This window comes from Stegodyphus dumicola, chromosome 1 (genome assembly GCF_044657685.1).
Source record: "Stegodyphus dumicola isolate Sdum_Otavi_A_Nest chromosome 1, ASM4465768v1".
Taxonomy (NCBI): domain Eukaryota; kingdom Metazoa; phylum Arthropoda; class Arachnida; order Araneae; family Eresidae; genus Stegodyphus; species Stegodyphus dumicola.
Genome location: NC_140768.1, coordinates 111512286 through 111530463, shown reverse-complemented (window position 1 = coordinate 111530463; position 18178 = coordinate 111512286). Strand labels below are relative to the sequence as shown.

At 33.2% G+C, this 18178-nt stretch overlaps 1 protein-coding gene across 1 annotated transcript in view; it reads right to left on the bottom strand.

Moving 5' to 3' along the window:
- LOC118203592 (tubulin alpha-1A chain) overlaps positions 1-16492 on the bottom strand; it is an 80963-nt gene extending 64471 nt beyond the window's left edge. The window contains exon 1 of the mRNA XM_085819395.1: positions 16338-16492. Coding sequence (XP_085675521.1) covers positions 16338-16340 — 3 coding nt within the window. The 5' untranslated portion in view covers positions 16341-16492. The remainder of the gene's footprint in view (positions 1-16337) is intronic.
- Positions 16493-18178: the final 1686 nt, after the last annotated feature.

Genomic DNA, 18178 nt, shown 5'->3' with positions numbered 1-18178 from the left:
AATTCCCTCTTCCAAGCGAAGAGCAAACTCTCATGTGACCTCCCTCATCCTGCGGCATAAATTTGTAAGGTATTTCTCCCCGCCTTCCTAGCGTGCCTTCGTGGTGTAGTGGTCAACATACTGAGCCGGTATTTCAGAGGTCCGCGGTTCGATTCCCGGTTAAGGCGATTGCTCATTTTTCATCTTGCCTGCTACAAAAAAGTGCCTAATATCTCTACAGTGGCGCCCGAACTAAACAGGCGTTTGATGATGATTCTCCTCACCCAGGATTTGGCGTGGATCCCCTAAAAACCCCAGTCGCCCTTTAAAAGGGGAAGTATGTAAGGTATTTCTCCCGCTTTCCTAGCGTGCCTTCGTAGTGAACTGGTCAGCACACTGAGCCGGTATTTCAGAGGTCCGTGGTTCGATTCCTGGCGAAGGCGATTGCTAATTTTTCATTTCTCTGGCTTTTCCAAAAATCCTAATGACTCTACAAATTAACACCCCTTTTGGACGATTCAAAGTGTTTTGGCAGAATGCTCGAAGGCTAAGTTTGCATTTGCCAAGATCGAACTATATCAAAATGTAAATTTGTGACATTTCTTATTTTTTGTACTCAAGGACTTGCCATGATGGGCATTCTTTGAATTGATATGATTCAAAAAACAAATTATGCGATTGGGATAGTGCCTAGCAAAGCAAGGAAGTTAGAATAGATGGAGTAAGTATGACGTCACAAAAACATAAGTCAGGGAAATGTGAACAACGGAATATCATGACTTACCATGGGCGCCATACAGCATACGGATAAGACTACGAAACACATTGCTTAATAAAATTACACTGACTTTGAGAGCAAATATCAAAGTCCACAGGTTCAGAAAAGTGTCTTCAAAATTTGCATAAAATACGACTGAAACTTCCACTGGTCGTTGAGGTTTTACCATGTTTACTATTGCTCCGTAATTACCATTTACACATTTTCATATACCTAGATTTTATTAAGTTTCAAACAGTTATTTGCAATCGTTGGGATGTTTCTATATACTAAGTAGGAAATCATTTATGTTAACTATTCAAATTAGAACGGGAGACTTATAAACTCTCAGTGATGAATAGCTAACACGTAGACAACACCGATTAGATTGTAAATAAAACCAACCAGAAGTCCGCTTATGGCAGTGGTCGTGATGAGTCGTGACGTTATACTCTGACATTTCATGGCTTCATTTTCACTGCACGGAACATATGGAGGAGGCTTACTCCATTTATTCTAATCTTGGGGCACAGGCACCTAGTGGCTGCACCATTCCTATCCAATGCGTACAATTGACTATTTAAAAGCAATGTGTTACCACTGCCTGAAATTATTTTTTTTACTACGTGTTCCAAGCGCTAGCGTGTTCTCTCAATAAGTAGTAAGATGTTTAACTTTAAAATTTATTCTGTCTGCTATTGATTAACAAATCAAGCGACTTAAAAGTAATAAACGCAACAGTTCTTAAGCATATTTTTTTAACATTTTAATCTGATTGATTTAAATAAAAGTGCATTTGAATCAGGAGATGTATAACTAGAAATATTAAGTATTTTTATGCAAGTTCACTAACTAGATTCATTAAAATCATGTATATTTTTTCTGTTTTATAATAACTATTTTAGGTGACTGTAAAATATTGTTACGAAATGTCCAGTTGCGGTAAGATAGCTTCTCCGCAAGGTGGTTTTAGGGTTGCCAGAAAATGGCAAAGGAAAAGAGGGTTGCCATATTTGGCCCGAAATCGCCCAATTGGCGACATTTGGCAACAAAATTCGCAATACGCCAAAGACGGAGCGAGAAGCATTCTGGAACGAATTCTCGCATGTTTGATCCAGAATGTTCTCGAAGGCTGGCCGAAAGCTATATAAACCCTGCCTGTATACGGGATAGTAGCTGATCGTCAGTTAATCGTGAGTGTGCATCGTTGAGGCTATCTAGAGCAGCGGTTGCCAACCGGTGGTCCATGATAACTTTTTGTTGGCCCGCAGAAAAGTTGGGAAATTATTTATGTTTTCATGAAGATTCTGTTTAAAAAATGACGATTAACAAAACCTATTATAGAATATGGATTTTACTTTTTTTTTAAATTTTAGCTGCTACTTTTAGTGAAATTCCTTATGAATTTAGCGACTTTTTAGCTACTTTTGCAGACGTATCTAGCGACATCTGAAAGTGAGAGTTGGCATCCATGGATATGCTAATCAATATTATCAATACTAGCGCGAACTGGAATTCTCTTTCCTTTTGAATTACAAACATATGCTATTATAGCCGTTAACAACACAGTTTTTCTCTGTGTCAATAGGCAACTTGATGGATTTTTACGGGAACCATCTGCATTCTTGTTTATAATTCCATTTTTGTTCCGTTTTTGTTTTGTCTAACTGTTGATCGATGCCGCCATTGCTGAATAAGCGATGATTATTATGTTTACAATAATTAAAAAATGGCGGCATAACACTATCAGTTTATTGATATTGAGTTTGCCGACTTGTTCTTGCATGTCGTGAAGTTCCTTTTCAGTAATATAGAAATGTGAAGCTTTCTGTACAAGAAGGTAAGATTTTTGTAATTTTCATGTCATTTTTCAATGTGAACGAAATATGTGTAGTTTGCTCATCATTATTGTATAAATGTATTTACCATTTTTTAATTCATATTAGTGGTCCGCCAAATATAAAATTATATATGTAGTAGTCCGTGAAGTTCTAAGGGTTGACGACCGCTGATCTAGGATATTGTAGAGTACATCGCGAGTTGTAGCGTGGAGAGTCTCGAGAGTACGTTGAATTCCGAAAACGACCGAAACGATTCGGGAACTGTACTCTAGTGCTTCGAAGCTGTCTTTACTGTTATAGACTGATAGCCTGAAGGCTGTGTGACTGATTGTTTCAGCGTGTTTGTCGTAGTTTTCGACGACTGTAAACGTGTTTTTGTAGCTGTCCTGAGTAATACTGGCTAATAAATTGTGTTTTCATTCTCCATCAAGTGCTGTCGTTAATCACTCCAAATCCACGAACCCGTAGAAACGCAACAATATTGTTTATGTACTCGAATCTCGATTTTTCTTTATGCAGTGTAACCACAGCATGTTTTTTGTGGGGGGGAGGGGATACAAAATACCTTTTTAAAAATTTTAATTTTAGCCGGCTTTAAAATATTACCAGTATTTAAAATTTTCTACAGCTGATTTGTATATTCATTCCAGGTTGTGTATCTCGTTTTAAAATCAACAACGGGGACTTTTAATAAAGTGCCATTCTTCTCTCACTTCCTGTTTGGGGACAGAATAATTTCTGGTATGGATTTTAAGTTTTTGTTTTTAATCTTAAATTTTGGTTTATATCATTTTTTATTTGTCAAAATTTAAATTTAAATCTTTCAAAATTCATTCAAAAATAAATTCAGAAAAGTGGTACATTATGAAAAACTGCGGCTTGCTTTCTGATGAAGAATTGTAATATTTCTTAATTACTCCACTTCTTTCTTTTCTTTTTGAGTCTCCCAATTATTTTACTAGAATTTCCTTTTTATCTTTTGAGTTCGGGAGTCAAATCATAGAAAAAACTGAAAGCAAGCAAATTAACAATAAAGCGACATATTTGACTTTTCCCATCACCGAAAAACTTAGTAAATAGTCTTTACAATTACTGCTCCACAAAACTAAATGCAGGACATTGTCTTAATATTCGAAATTACTCTTCTTCACTTGTTTAGCTTTTATAATATTGGCAAAGTTATTTTGGAGCTACTCTCTATGATTCTACATGTAGAGTTGTAAAAACTGCCTATCGACCAAGAAGGAATCTCCTGGGAACTCATATCAAAAAGACAGCTTTTAGGCAAAAGACATATCATTCGAGTAAAAGGGATGTTTAGATAAAAGGGATATCTTTTGGTTTATGGTAGGCTTAGAATGAATAACTTTCTCATACAATCAAGTCAAAATTGAATCTTTTCATTGCGCGGATCATTGGCAAATAATGATGCGAACATGCAAAATGCACAACCTCTCTGCTGGTATTCGATTGATACAGCAGTTCAAAAACCGATGTCAGTTCTAATCTGATGTTTATTCTACGCAGGTACCCTAAACAGTAACAATATAACCTCGTGATTATAAAGCTTTCATAATTACTGTCTAAGTGTGTAATTTCCGATTGCGCGCCGGTGTCTATCTTATGTCATTATCGGTGGTATACCAATGTGTAATACATTATGTTGATCCTATGCTGATGATACTCCAAAATTTCATCATAACTTGAACAAAATTTTTAAGCAGCTTTCGGAACGTGGCAAAGATATACCTGCGCAATAACTATCTCGAAACAAAGTACTTGGCTTAGTATATGTATATCAACATGAGTAATAAGTGTATACAAAATGTTTGAAATGTAGCGTGAAGACCTCCTAAGGTGCTAGTCTAATCAGTAGCAGCGCGGGACAATACCTATATTATCATACAACACAATTTTGCAGTCCCATGTCCATAATTCTTATCCTGTTTTGCCTTGTAGATTTTACGATAGATCGGTCTTATACCAGGATCTATCTGACGAAGTGTCGAGTTTGTACTTATGACGACTCTGGACAAGTGGCAAATATGGCATTCATTATTCGATCATTATCAAAAATAAAAATTGTATCACTTTTAATTAATGACGATTCAATGCCAGTATCGATTCTACGCCGTGTCGATACTATGCGATATAGATTCTATGTAGAATCATACACTGTGAAGATACACATCTTATTCTACGACATGTTTACACTACACAGTGTAGATTCTGCATAGAGTTAAGCCTGTGCAGTGCCAATCATACATCATGTCGTGTCATGTCGTTCCTGTGCAGTGTTCATTCTACGTAATGCTGATACTATGCAGCATGGATTCTGTGCAGTGTCGATCCTAAGCAGTGCTGATTCTATGCAGTGTCGATCCTACGCAGTGCTGATTCTATGCAGTGTCGATACTATGCAATATGGATTCCGTGTAGTACTGATCCCGTATCAAGTGATTTTACGTAACGTAAAATACGTAACGTCGATTTGATTTTACGTAACGTCGATCCTATGCCTTGTAAGCCTGTATATCTTTCTTTCTGCCTATGTTTCTTTCACGGTGAAGCTTTCTTCATGTGACGTACTTTTCAGACCACGGGACTGGTCTTGTGACAGTTTTATATAAACTGTCACAAGACCAGCCCCGTGGTCTGAAAAGTACGTCACATGAACTTGTGACAGTTTTATATAAACTGTCACAAGCGAGCAAAAAAATACATAATTCCAAATATTCTTGAGGAGTGCTGTGATATGGTGCATGACTTTCTGCCATATGACTCAGTTTTTTTTTTTTTTTTTTTGTATAATACCAAAATGAAAAGCAGTAGTGTCGGAATGGTAGCGGCTATTAATTTCTTCACACGGAAGAGTTCATACACTGTGCACTTTCTTTTCTTAGTGTAATTTAAAACATAATTTCGAGATACTCATAAATGTATTTCTGGTCTGGAAATAGCTAGATTTCAAGTATTATCGACATTTATTATTCCCCGCTAAGAGTTTATCGGGGAAGTTTTTTTTTTTATTTATTTATTTTTTTTTTTATATGACCACGCTTATTTTGAAAATACTATTTTGCTGGGCATTTTCTTCAACGTATCCGTAGATTAATTTATATATACTGAGATATTCTACCGATACAAATACACGTTTTGCATTTTATTTCATACTTATGTGTATGCCCATTTTTAGGCTATCTGAGCCTAATTTGAATATATATCTAAAATTTATCTGAGCCTTATTTTTAGGCTATATACGCAAAGAATGAAGGAGATTTTTTTCTGCACACTGTATGATTTTCCAGATGTATCATGCTAGAAACTGTGCTTTCATTTCAATTTAGAACACTCTTTTCCACAAAGAATTACGTGCACAATCTAAAACTCACTTGGAATGCCAATGACATGGTCAGATATTTTTATCTCCCTTTTCTGTTGCTCTAGTATATAATACCTCTACAGACATAAAGTAATTGAAATTCTTATATAGTACGTATCTTGAAGTGATAATACTGAAAGTGTTGAATGGTAATTCATAATACGCATTTTTTTAAAAGTTTTCTTTAACTTTTAGTATCAGAGAAAAGTGTTTTTTTTTGTTTGTTTGTTTGTTTGTTTGTTTGTTTATTTTAGCTAACACGTTACTTTTATGTTTTTATGTTAATGCTCTCTCGTACCTTTTATTTCTTCCATTAGCCTTCACCAGATTGCAGTTAGGTTGAATAAAAGCGACGTTGTAGAGCTATAGCAACTCGTCAAAAAGCGGATTGTTTTCTGAGACGTCCAACTGTGTGCCGATCTGATTTTTGTGAGAGATCCTGAATTTGTAGCATGTTGTACAAAAAGCCGCAATAAGTGGAACACGGTTATAAATCTGTTTCTGTAAAATGCACACTTCCAGATCGTACGGAAGAAATTAGGAGATTTTAGCAAATTTTTAGAGGATTCGATCTTTCATTAGCAGCAGTCGGTGCCATGGTTATGAGTCATAGTTTAGAGAAAGACGAAATGGCCTTGAATTAACTTTTTTAAAATAATCGAATACAGTAGATATTGAAGTTATCTACTGTGTTTTTACATATTTGAAACACTTGAATCTTTGATTTTTTTTAACACTCCCCCAAAATTAGTGGTGACTAGCTTTTGTTAAATTTTAGTTGTATTACAAGGCGTAACTTTCAATAAAAATTTTAGCTGAATTTTACTTCTTATCTGTGCTTTTATGACTGAATTGGATTATTTGGATTCCCGCAAAGTGAAGGTTACCTACGTAATGGAATAAATATCTTCATAGAGGACTTTTGAAGGGCATGAAGGCCCATGGACATCTTCATGAGGACTTTTAAAGGGTTCATATTACCATTGAACATGAAGAAAAACCACAAAACTCCCATGCTGCCAGCTTGTTCTCCGAGACTTGAATCTAGGTCAAACTACCAGTGTTTAGCAGTCTTACCACTCGGGCGCTGTTGATTTGTCTGTGTTTTAGAATTCTAATGCATACGAAGACGAAAACTCGTCTAAAACAAGTGCAATTTAATTGCTAATTAGGTTTAACCTTACATAGTTATTTCGCAAAAATCTCAAACAAAATTATTTCGCAGATAGTTATAAACTAGCTTATGTTAATAAACCAGTTATATGGTATTCCTCACCAGAATGCAAGTTAACTCTGTGTGCATTTAAGATGTGGGTTTTAATCCTTTAGTTAGAGAGTTTCTGGATCTCCCTTCTTGTTGTTAGCATTTTCAGCAGCTCTGCTTAAAAATGATATTTCGGCGTCAGCGTTCTCGGTAGCCGTTTTAAATAACGTTCCGATTAAATATCTGAGGTAGTTAATTCTATTTAATGTGTAGTCTTAGACTACATTATCGACGTTTGAATTTAATTGACTGTTCTGTTAATAAAGTATTCTCAAGTGATGGAAATTTCGTCTGCAACAAAAGTTTTGCCTTTATGTTCAAGGTTATTGAAATTTTCTGTATTTTGTGAATTGTTAACACATAGGGATAACTCCCTACTTGTCAGAGTCTGTAGGACTTTAATTTCTAGTTACAATAAGGGAACCCTACAAAATTCTTGAAGATATGCCCTATTCAAAGTATGTACAGTGTCAAATCCTTTTTAAAAATCTAATGTAAAATGCATCGAATGTTCACATTAGAGGTTTCGCAGTAATAAAAAAATAAAGTGGACGTCAAAGTATTAGATTTCGAAAAAAAAGAAAAAAAAAAAAAAAGAAGAAGAAGAAGATCGCGAACAAAAACGTTTCAGGCACATTAAAATAATACGCCTCAAAAGCTACAACATCCGCTTTTGAACCCACTTTTCTTTCCTCTTTCTGAATTCGAAAACAATTTAGCCATTCACAGCTCTTTCGAAAAATGTCAGCTTCCGTTTTGAAAAGTATTATTTTTCTCAAAGACACACTAGTTATCGAAGCTCAAGATCTAAAAGATCAAGTAAAATGGCGATTTAAAGGTCTGAATTTGAGTTAAGAAGATGACAGTGTTCAAATACCCTTTTTCAAAATCAATTAAATACAATAAATATATGAAGAAATTTAACAAACAGTTAGCAGCATAAGCATAAAATTTAACTGAGTCATTTCGTTGGAACTAAATCCAACTTTATTAATTTGTTTTAATTAACAATAATAACTGAATAAAAAAGAAGTAGCAGTAAACATTAAACTTAATAAATACTTTTGTTAATTATATGCGTAATTTTTCTTTTGTTTATTTTTATACTTTTTAAATTGCATTCCTCCTAATAATTTTAATTAAATACATTTTTCTTTATTCTAAATTTTGTACGCGTATTACAAGCTTCGAAAAGCCTAGTCGGTTATAATCAATGAACTGGCAACTGTTTTTCGCAACTGTTACGGCAAAAACTGATAACTTAACAATTATAATGAAACTGAAACTGCAATTGCAAAGTGAAATCAATACCGATATTTTTAAAACCGTTGGCTTTTAAAACAGCTTGCAATATCTCGGAATGGATAAAAAGAGGTCTTGTATGCTTTGCATGGGAATCTTGTACCATTCTTCCTCTAAAATGTTGGCAAGTTCAGTTAACGATGATGGTGGTGAATGGCGCTTAGGCAGATTTCTTTCCAAAATAACTTATAAAAGCTCGAGAATATTGATATCTGGTGACTGTAGTTGCCATGGTAGATGTGAAAGTTCCCCCTTATGATCAGAAAACCAGTCCTGCACGATATGAGCTGAGTGAACAGGAGTTCTTAACGTAACACGCCCAGAACAGCCTCGGAGGACGTAAACTCGCCCAAAAGTCCGAAACAGTACGAAGCGAGACTCACCCGAGCAAATGACAGCCTTTTATTTATCTACAGTCCAGGTTTTATGACTTTGGCACCACTTTATCCTCTTGCAGGCATTCTGATCCCAGATGTGTGGCTTTTAAATTGTAGATCACTCACATATACTCTACTTGTGAAGCTCCCATCATACTGTTTTGGTGCTAACAGGGTTTGTGAGTGCGACATTCAGTCCAGCAGTCACTTTTGCGGCTGTAGACCTCTTATACCCAATTTCCTTCAATGATCATCTGTCATGATCACTCAGCACACATTTTTGTCCTTACTGCGATTTAACAGATCTTTTCTTTTCGGTTTCTCTGTATGAATTAAAAATCTTAGATACTCTGCCTTTTGAAATACCAAATAATTCAGCTACCTTGGTTACGGAAGCTCCTACCATACCAGCCCCAACAATTTGCCCGCGTTCCAATTCATTTAGCTCCGACATGATACACTCACAACTAAAGAATGATATGTATATAACGAATGACAATGTATTGAAGATGTTATACAGGTGGCGTTAATGAGCAAATACATCAGCGCCAACAACACCTTTTCCAAGAATAAACATGTCAGTTCAAACATGCATTTTACAGGGTGTTTCCATATTTTTTTCCAACTACTATGTACTTCTGTGCTGTTCATTACAAACTCTTTATCTCCGACCTTGGGAGAACAAAAATGAGGCCCATGTAATCAATCCGTAAGTAACTTAACACGTCAAGTTAGAAAATTCATTTAGAAGGCAAAACGTAACATATCTTCTCCTATGCAGTTTTACTTCATTTAAACGAAACGTATCTTACTAAAACGGCATACCTTTTAACTAGTAAATTATATTGTGACAACGCCAATGAACAAAATGAACACACAAGAACGTTATGAGTTCGATAAAATGAATAACATGCAACCAAATATGAGTGTTTTTTAACATACACCATAAACCACATTTCTCCTGCTAACAATTTCATGCCCCTCCGTAAAGAAAGATGGGGGAACTTAATTAATTTTTCGACTAAACTTTTGAAAATTAAATAGTTTGTTAATTAGCTGTAAAATAATGCAGAAATCGTGATCTTTAGAAGAACAGGCAATCATGATATACCTTGTCTGAAGCAGACATCATAAAAGCCAATGAATTTGTAAACAGGCTCTTTGGAAAATTTCGCAGAAAATGCATCAGAAGATTAGATCGTAACAAAGCAAGCTCAGTAGCCAAGCGACGTTATACTCTTTCCAATACTGGAGTTCATTAATGTCACTTGACTCACAGAAGTGGGGAAACGAAGAGACAATTACATTAGTTCCTCATAGCAGTAGTTGCTTTGCGGCAGGCTCTGAGTCAGTGAATTCCCACGCTCAAAGATTTCTGGTCGAGAAGAGAAAACCTTGTAACCTTTATGAAAAAGCACACGAAAGGTATGTACCTGGGGTGGAGATACTTTGTGGAAGACGTTTTAAGGTAATAACTGGTTCTTAGGCACTTCACACACAAAGAAAGTAAACGAAAACTTCCATGCACCTCAGGTCTAAGTTAATATACCGGGATTTGAACCCGGGTCGAACTACCAGGGTTCAGCATTTTTGCAGCATGACCACTGATGAGCTTTTGAAAAAAGATCTGAGAACTTAATTCATGAAACATATATTTCTCTAAATTTGAATTCAAACTATACCTTCAGTATTATAAACTATAAATCCGAATTGGATTGCATATTTTCTTTTTAATGTGGATAACCATTCACGTAACCAAACTCTAGTGGACGCATCTACGTACTCGGATCATTTATTTGATTTGAAAGTATGCCTGCAGCTAACGGACCAAAATGGATTGCATTAGAATAATCAATATTCGGTTAAAAGCTAAGCTGAATTCCCCTAGAACAATTCGATTTGTTAATGACCGTTAGAAACGGCAATGGAAATCACGTGCAGACGTTTAAATGAACAGGAAACCAAGCGTAGACTAGGAGTAGTTAACTTACAGAATTTAAAAAAAAAATGTCTATGTTCTGTAACTGCTTCTAGAAATGTCCCGCATGTTATAGTATGGATCGCATTTTGTATATTTATATATTTACGTATTTATAATGATATGAATGTTTATGGTAACATGGTAAGTAGTGGTATTGTGGTACGGGAACATACTTCAGAAACGAGAGTTCTGTGTGGCTTGGCATAGGAAAATACTTATGGTAACACGGCATTCTTTGTGGTGCATAAAAGTATTTATGATATGGTTCGTGGTTGTGGGGTTTGATGCTGTAAAATATTAATTATAAGTTTTTTAAATTTATTTATAAAAACAATTTTGTTCTACATCGATGGCTTACGATAGTAATTTATTCTTTTATTAGTAATAATTTTATAATATAATATCAAATTCAAAATTACTAATCTTGAACACTCATTTCATGTAAACAAAATTGTTAATATTTGCAATGACAGAGCAGACACAAAAGTGTGCTCTCATAAACCATAGAGGTATTCATTAAAAAAGTAATTTAACAGGTATGAAAATTCTCATTTTCAACCGGTACTTACGTATTATCGAATCCACGGTTGACGAAAATTCCGGCAGCGGTCGACAATAGCCAGTCATTACTGCGGAATTCTAAAGGACATGGCCATCTACACTTGGCGTTAAATTGCAGTAGTTGGCCGGTTGACGGATAAATACGTAAACACTCTTATATTTTAATCAATAGTTTGCTCTTATTTATTATTAATCATCCTTCGTGGCATTGATGACAGGAAAATAGTTTCAGAGATCGTATGTCGTTTCTCCTACCACTGATCATTCTAAAACACTTAATTAGGCAGATCTGCAACTCTCCAACTCCACCTCCTATTTTTCCTGTTAGCAGATCATGGACTCAGCGGAACAATGCTTTCAACAAACCATATTAATCGAAAGAATTTGTGACGTACCTGACTAGCACAAAGTTTCTCTAAAACAGCCAAAATTTAAAAAAAAAAAAAAAAAAACATGAGAAAGAGCTATTTTCTTGATTTTAATTCCCGAATGCCCTTGGTCTCTTATACTCGGATTTATGTCCTTTTCATAGCCTGTGGTGCACAGTAAGTTGAACGTAGGGTGCGGAGAACCGTGGCTACTCTCGGGGCCTTAAAGGGCGTTTTTGTGTATCTGGATAATTAGTAGACGTAGACATCACTTAAATCACCTATTGGTAAACACCTGGTGTGCCCTTTGCTTATACATGTACCTATACTTTTCAAGTACAGCCTTAATTTTTTGGTCATATTTCTTCAAGATGCACGAATATATACTTTCTTAAAGGCGTCACGAAAAATATTCTAGGCCGTATACGTACGGCCTTGCCTGCCAGAGTGTTAGACTGATAATCTAGGATCCACGACTTGTGTACGTAAGCAATGAAAAATCCATGTGTCGAAAAAGAGTATAGTATAAGAAATATAATGGATATGCGTTTATTATTGTTTTAATTAAAAAGTATTTGCCACGGCTTAACTATAAAAGCTACCATCTGATAGATTATGATTCTGACCATACTTAAGAATTCTTGTTAAAATGCTAGTTTCTGTAACTGTAACAAAATGATTAATAATTTAGTTTTGGTCCGATAAAATTGAAGCAGGTCAAACCAAAATGAAAAGCTACTGCCCACACAGAGGCAACAGCTCAATTCTTCTCGCACTAAAACTTGCTTATATTTCATCTAAAACATCTCGAAATCGTGGCTAGTAGGAGAAAAGCGTGCTAGGAAAAGAGTACGAGTCTTTGTATCAAGATGAAGGTTAAATACGAGCGAAAAATCACGTCCTCCAGACACGCACATTATCCCGATTAAAGATCAAGGACGGTTATTTTGACGGCGTAAATTAGTTTTAGGAGAATTTGCAACTTAATTGCTAAATAAAAACTGATAAAGAAGAAAAATAAAACGACAAACGGAAGTTAGTTACGCAGTTCTCTGTCTGACCGCTAATGATAGCAGACATAAATAACAAGTAAATAACTAAATAAAGCATTCTGTATTAAGGGGGGAAAAAGCAGTATATTAAAATAGTAAATTAAAAGCGACGGTCATGTGAAAGAACTTCTTCCTTGCTTGGCAAAAAGAGGTTTTAAGAAATATTCAACTAGAACAAAATAACAGTATAATAATATGATGAGATTTTCTTGGCAAGCGATGGTGGTTCACGTTCATCAAAGCTTTTTTTCTTTCTTTTCCATGTTTTTTTTTTTTTTTTTTGGGGGGGGGGGTTAAAGGGATTTTTATTTTCATCGCAGTATATTCTTAAGGAGCATAAAAGTGATATTCCCCCCCCTACAGTTAAATATATTTTCAATATAGGAAAGTATACCATAGACATAACCAAAAAAATTATATAAGAATAAACTGAATCTTTTTTTAAAATAAATTTAAATAATTCCTTCTTTTTCTACAGTATAGAAAGAATTTTAGTGAAATGAATGATGTTGCCAAGAAAAATAAATAAATAAAGCTAAAAAAAAGGTTTAAAATTGTCTGAAAGGATTCAGATTTTAACTATCCATAAAGCGCTCTTTTAGAGATCGATATAGTTTATCAGTAGAGATTATTTATAGGCATGGCCCAGATGGAAAAGCGAAGCATTTTATAAGATATTAGATGAATATGCACTTAGACAAACGCGAGAAAAATTATATATATTTAAAACGTGAAAGAATATGTAATGTAATTCTATTAAGATATTTAATGATTTTATTTACATATATCATGAATTAAATCAATTTTTAGCCCAAAGGGGCAATTTGCTCAGAAGGGCTATTATTTCGTTTTGACATTTTGCGTTGGTTGACTATAAACGGTGTTTCACTTTTCAGATTGTTGCCATCAAGTATTAGAGCCCTACATTACATTTAAAGAAATTAAATAATGAAGAATCTGCATGAATCAATGTATGTTTCTCGCACTGTGAACAAAAAACTGTATTTAGAGACATCAAACTTTGAATTACGTAGTCCCCCACTCGAATCCAAATTTGGGCATCTGGAAGCCCAAATTTGGAAATTGTCTTATTATCTAAACTTCGACGAATTTTTGATTAACAAACTCAAAAATTTTAAAGCGTGCAATAGCAACACTGTACGAGAAAAAAGAAAATTATATCCAGCGCACTCGAGACTATGTATCGGAAATTCTAAAGATTAAGAAAATTATTTTGTGATACTGCTGTTGAATTTTATTTTATGGCTTAAGTGCGAAGAATAGGTAACATACAAAACGTTAAATAAAACGCCTCTTGGGCGTAATACAAAATCTGAAAGCTTTCAGATTTTTTTAATTATTATTTTTTTATTAAAATCAATCCGATTACAAAATAAAAACCGATTATTTTAAGAATGCTTCTATTGCTTTTTGTTAATTATTAACAGGAAAATTAAAGATGAGAGAGTAATATCTTATGTTTTTCCGAATTGCAACAATCTCGAATGAAAAGTGAAAGAACGCAAAATCGTGTTTCGAGGCTAATAATAACTCTTCGGAGCTAAAAATCAGATACACATTTACATATTTCCCTAAAATAATATTTTTGATATTCTGCTGCATGCATAATATATTTTTTTAAATTTATTTTCAAATTAAACAATATAAGTAAAATAAAATAATACAAAATAATTCAAAAATCAAATCAATTAAATTTTAAAATTTATTTAGACATTCATAGTAGAAAATAAATAAAATTAACTTGCTTTAAGTGCAAAGAAATAAATAATTTAATGACTATTAGCATCAAATTAAAATGTGGGATGAATTTCAAAACCTTTCTTTAGCATGGCAAATAGAATGATGTTTTAACTTTTTTTATCTCGAATTTCAGTAACGAAATTCCGGTAAAAAAGGAAAGAAAAAAATTTAAACAGTAACTAAATAATAATGATTATAAGAAAATGAATTTTAAAAGCATGAGCGATTAAAAGTTCAGAAGTGGTGCTGACAGTACTTTATATTTTCTCCATGAAAAAGTAAAGAAACAGGCTATCATATTACAAAATCAAACTTCGAAAAGTAACTGGTTGTTACACGAAAATTCTTAAAAATTAAAATAGATGTATTAGCATTAAAGCATAAAATATTAATTCTAGCTTGTTTTTTAAATCAAAAGAAGAAAAATAAACTCCCCCCCCCATATACTATGCAAAATTTCAATTATTTCCTCTATTTTAAGTATATATTCTGAAGTCTACGAATATGCAATGAAATAATTGATGCTGAATCTTCACCATCATCTGCAAGTAAAGTATATCAGTACAGTTGACCGTTAAACACAGGGGGAGTAATGTTTTATAAATACATATAATAATCTGCTTGTTATTAATAAAAATGGTTCTGAATGTTCTCCTTCGAAATTTTATGCAAAACTTTCAATTGTTCTAAAACTTAACCACTATCGGCTTGTTATCAGCAGCCTTACTGATAACACAGATTGAGGAATATTAACACATACATATTTTGCAAGTTATTAGATACCATTTTCTTACAAAACAGTAAATTAAGAAAAGAAAATGTTACTAAGAAAATAAATACATTTACAATTATTAGCTTCTACCTTCTTACATCAATGTAATACTTCGAGAAAAATAACAATAGACCGATTTAATTGCCAGATTCAAACATACCAAAATATTCGTACACTCGTAATTATAAAACATGATACATTCGTACATTCGTAATGTAATGACGCAAACGCTCGCAAAATACAATTGCATACACAGTTTTTAAAATAGACGCTGACGTCTTTAGAAAGCAATACTCATTGCCAACATTAATCAGATTTTTTCAAAATATATTCAATATTGCTATCTGATGTCAAATGATTATTTTAATTTTGCTATTCCGACACAATATTCTACTGTATTATTAAAAATAAAATGAAAAAATATTTCTAAAACACCAGTTTACAGTCTAAAACTCCTGAAAAGGAATTTTTAAAAGTTAAATAAAAAAATAATGCTTGATGATCCGAACTAATAAAATTACTTTACTGTTAAACGAAAATAAAACTCAGCTAAATAAAAATTTTTTCAGCTTTGATTGCTTCGGAGGTTTCTTTAGTTTATTGCTTTCTTGAAAGTGAAATGGCATAAATAAAAAAAAAATGTCAAAATACTAAAAAGAAAATTATTTAAATAAAATTATACACACATATATTAATTTTCGTTCTGTATACGGGGTATATAGTAGAAAAATTTGTGAACAAGTACTTTATAACCTTCGAATCTTCATATTCGAATATTTTAATGTTCAGTTTTCAAAGTAATAATAATTTCAAGATGGAGAATTTTAAAATGCGCATCTGTAATAATTAAGAAATTTACAATTAAAAAAATGTGAGTACTTTTAATCAAAACTCTTATAGAAATAAAGTAAATTTGAATCAAAATCAAGCATATACTCACCATTTCGACAAAAGTTAGTGGTTCCTAATACAAGTAACAAGCAGGTAGATATGGCAGATGATCTGCTCTCGAATATTTTTCTCACCGAATTGACTTATAATGAGTCGGCAGGGAGAATCTGAATTAATGCCGGCAGTGAAGTTCTCTCGTTTTTGAGTTCGGTGACTGAAACAACTCATCTGATTGGTCGAAGGGATAATGATGTCATCTTCTTTGCACTACTCTCATTGGTGACTTCTCTGAAAGCCAGAAAAGCATTATGAGGTTCAAGACAAAAAGAATCTACTCTTTAAAATTTTTTTTTTTTTTTCCCTGCTAAGTCTTCTGAAGAAAAATATGTCTTCGGTTAAATGTACCAACAAAAATGATTAAAAAAAAAATATTTTGTTTTCGATCTAATGCACAAGAAAATTTCGCCTAATTACGCTGCTTTTCGCCAATAATTTAAAGCTATATCAATAGCTTTAAATTTTTAGCAACGTAATGTAAACGAAATTTTAAAAGAATAAATTGAATTTAAATACAAATTTAATTAATACTTTGCGCCATTGCTGCAAGGAATGAAATTTAAATTTTAACAAACATGTATATACGTGAAAAGCAAATTTAAAGTTAAAAAATGTGCAAACACATAAAAGATTTAATTTTCGAACTAATCTACAATATCATTTAAATTCAGATAGCATAAGTAAATCAAGTGCAAAACCAAACCTTGAAAATAAATTGACCAAGTTAGCAAATAAAATTAATCTAAAAATTTAAAAAAAAATTTTTTTTTTTTAAATGATTTACTTATGCTATCTGAATTTAAAAGATATTGTAGATTAGTTCGAAAATTAAATCTTTTACATGTTTGCACATTTTTTAACTTTAAATTTGCTGTTTACGTATATACTTGTTTGTTAAAATTTAAAGGAAATTTTAAGATATTCTTTCTAGATGCATTGCTTTTTTTTTTTTTTTTTCTTTTCTTTTCTTTTTGGTGTGGAGAGCGGAACCTCTTTTTATAATTATTCAACTGGGAATGAGTTAAGCACTAGCTCAAAAAAGGAAATATTGTTTTACATTTATCTATGCCTTTGTCATGGAAACTACACAATGATTTTAATCTTATTATTAGTTTTTGAGGCACAGTTTAAACTGAAAAACTACTAGTAAGAATACGAGGTAACTGCTAGTAAGAATACGAGATGCAGTATCTGACTTTTGAAGAAAGATAAAAACGAAAATAGGAAGTTTAAAATTCTTATCCTGCTTCAAATTTTAGATTTTTGATATGAAATAATATAACATTTAGAATTTAATAATTTTGTAACTTGTGGATGGCAACCGATTAAAGTTGTGTGAAAACAGAAATAAGCTAGCTTATCATGCTTTAGAATTCTGTGTAGGTAGTTAAAACTAATTTAGTATTTTCTAACAGGATATGGGCAACAAGAAGGGGTTGACATGGGCCCTTCATGATTTATCTGCATTGCTTTAGACGACGTGTAAATGACTAGTGCTCCTGCGGGGTGGCAGGAAGTGGGGATCACTATGTGTTTGTTTGCAGAGACTGCAGAACATCCCTCTCATAGGCTGAAATTACTTAAAAAAATTGTTATGTTTTGGAACGCATATGCGATTGCGTCAGTATCACATATAAGATCTCAAACAGGCTGGAGTAACTTTCAGCCATCCTGGTCGCCAGCACAGCCCCTGTATACTCTATTCACTCGTTTAATCTATCTTATTTTAGTTAACATTTTCTTTTCTCTTCTATTTATTTTTATTTGCTTCTGTCTTATTTCTTTTTTATGTGTTTTTAATTTTTTTAGATTTAATATTGTATATACATACAT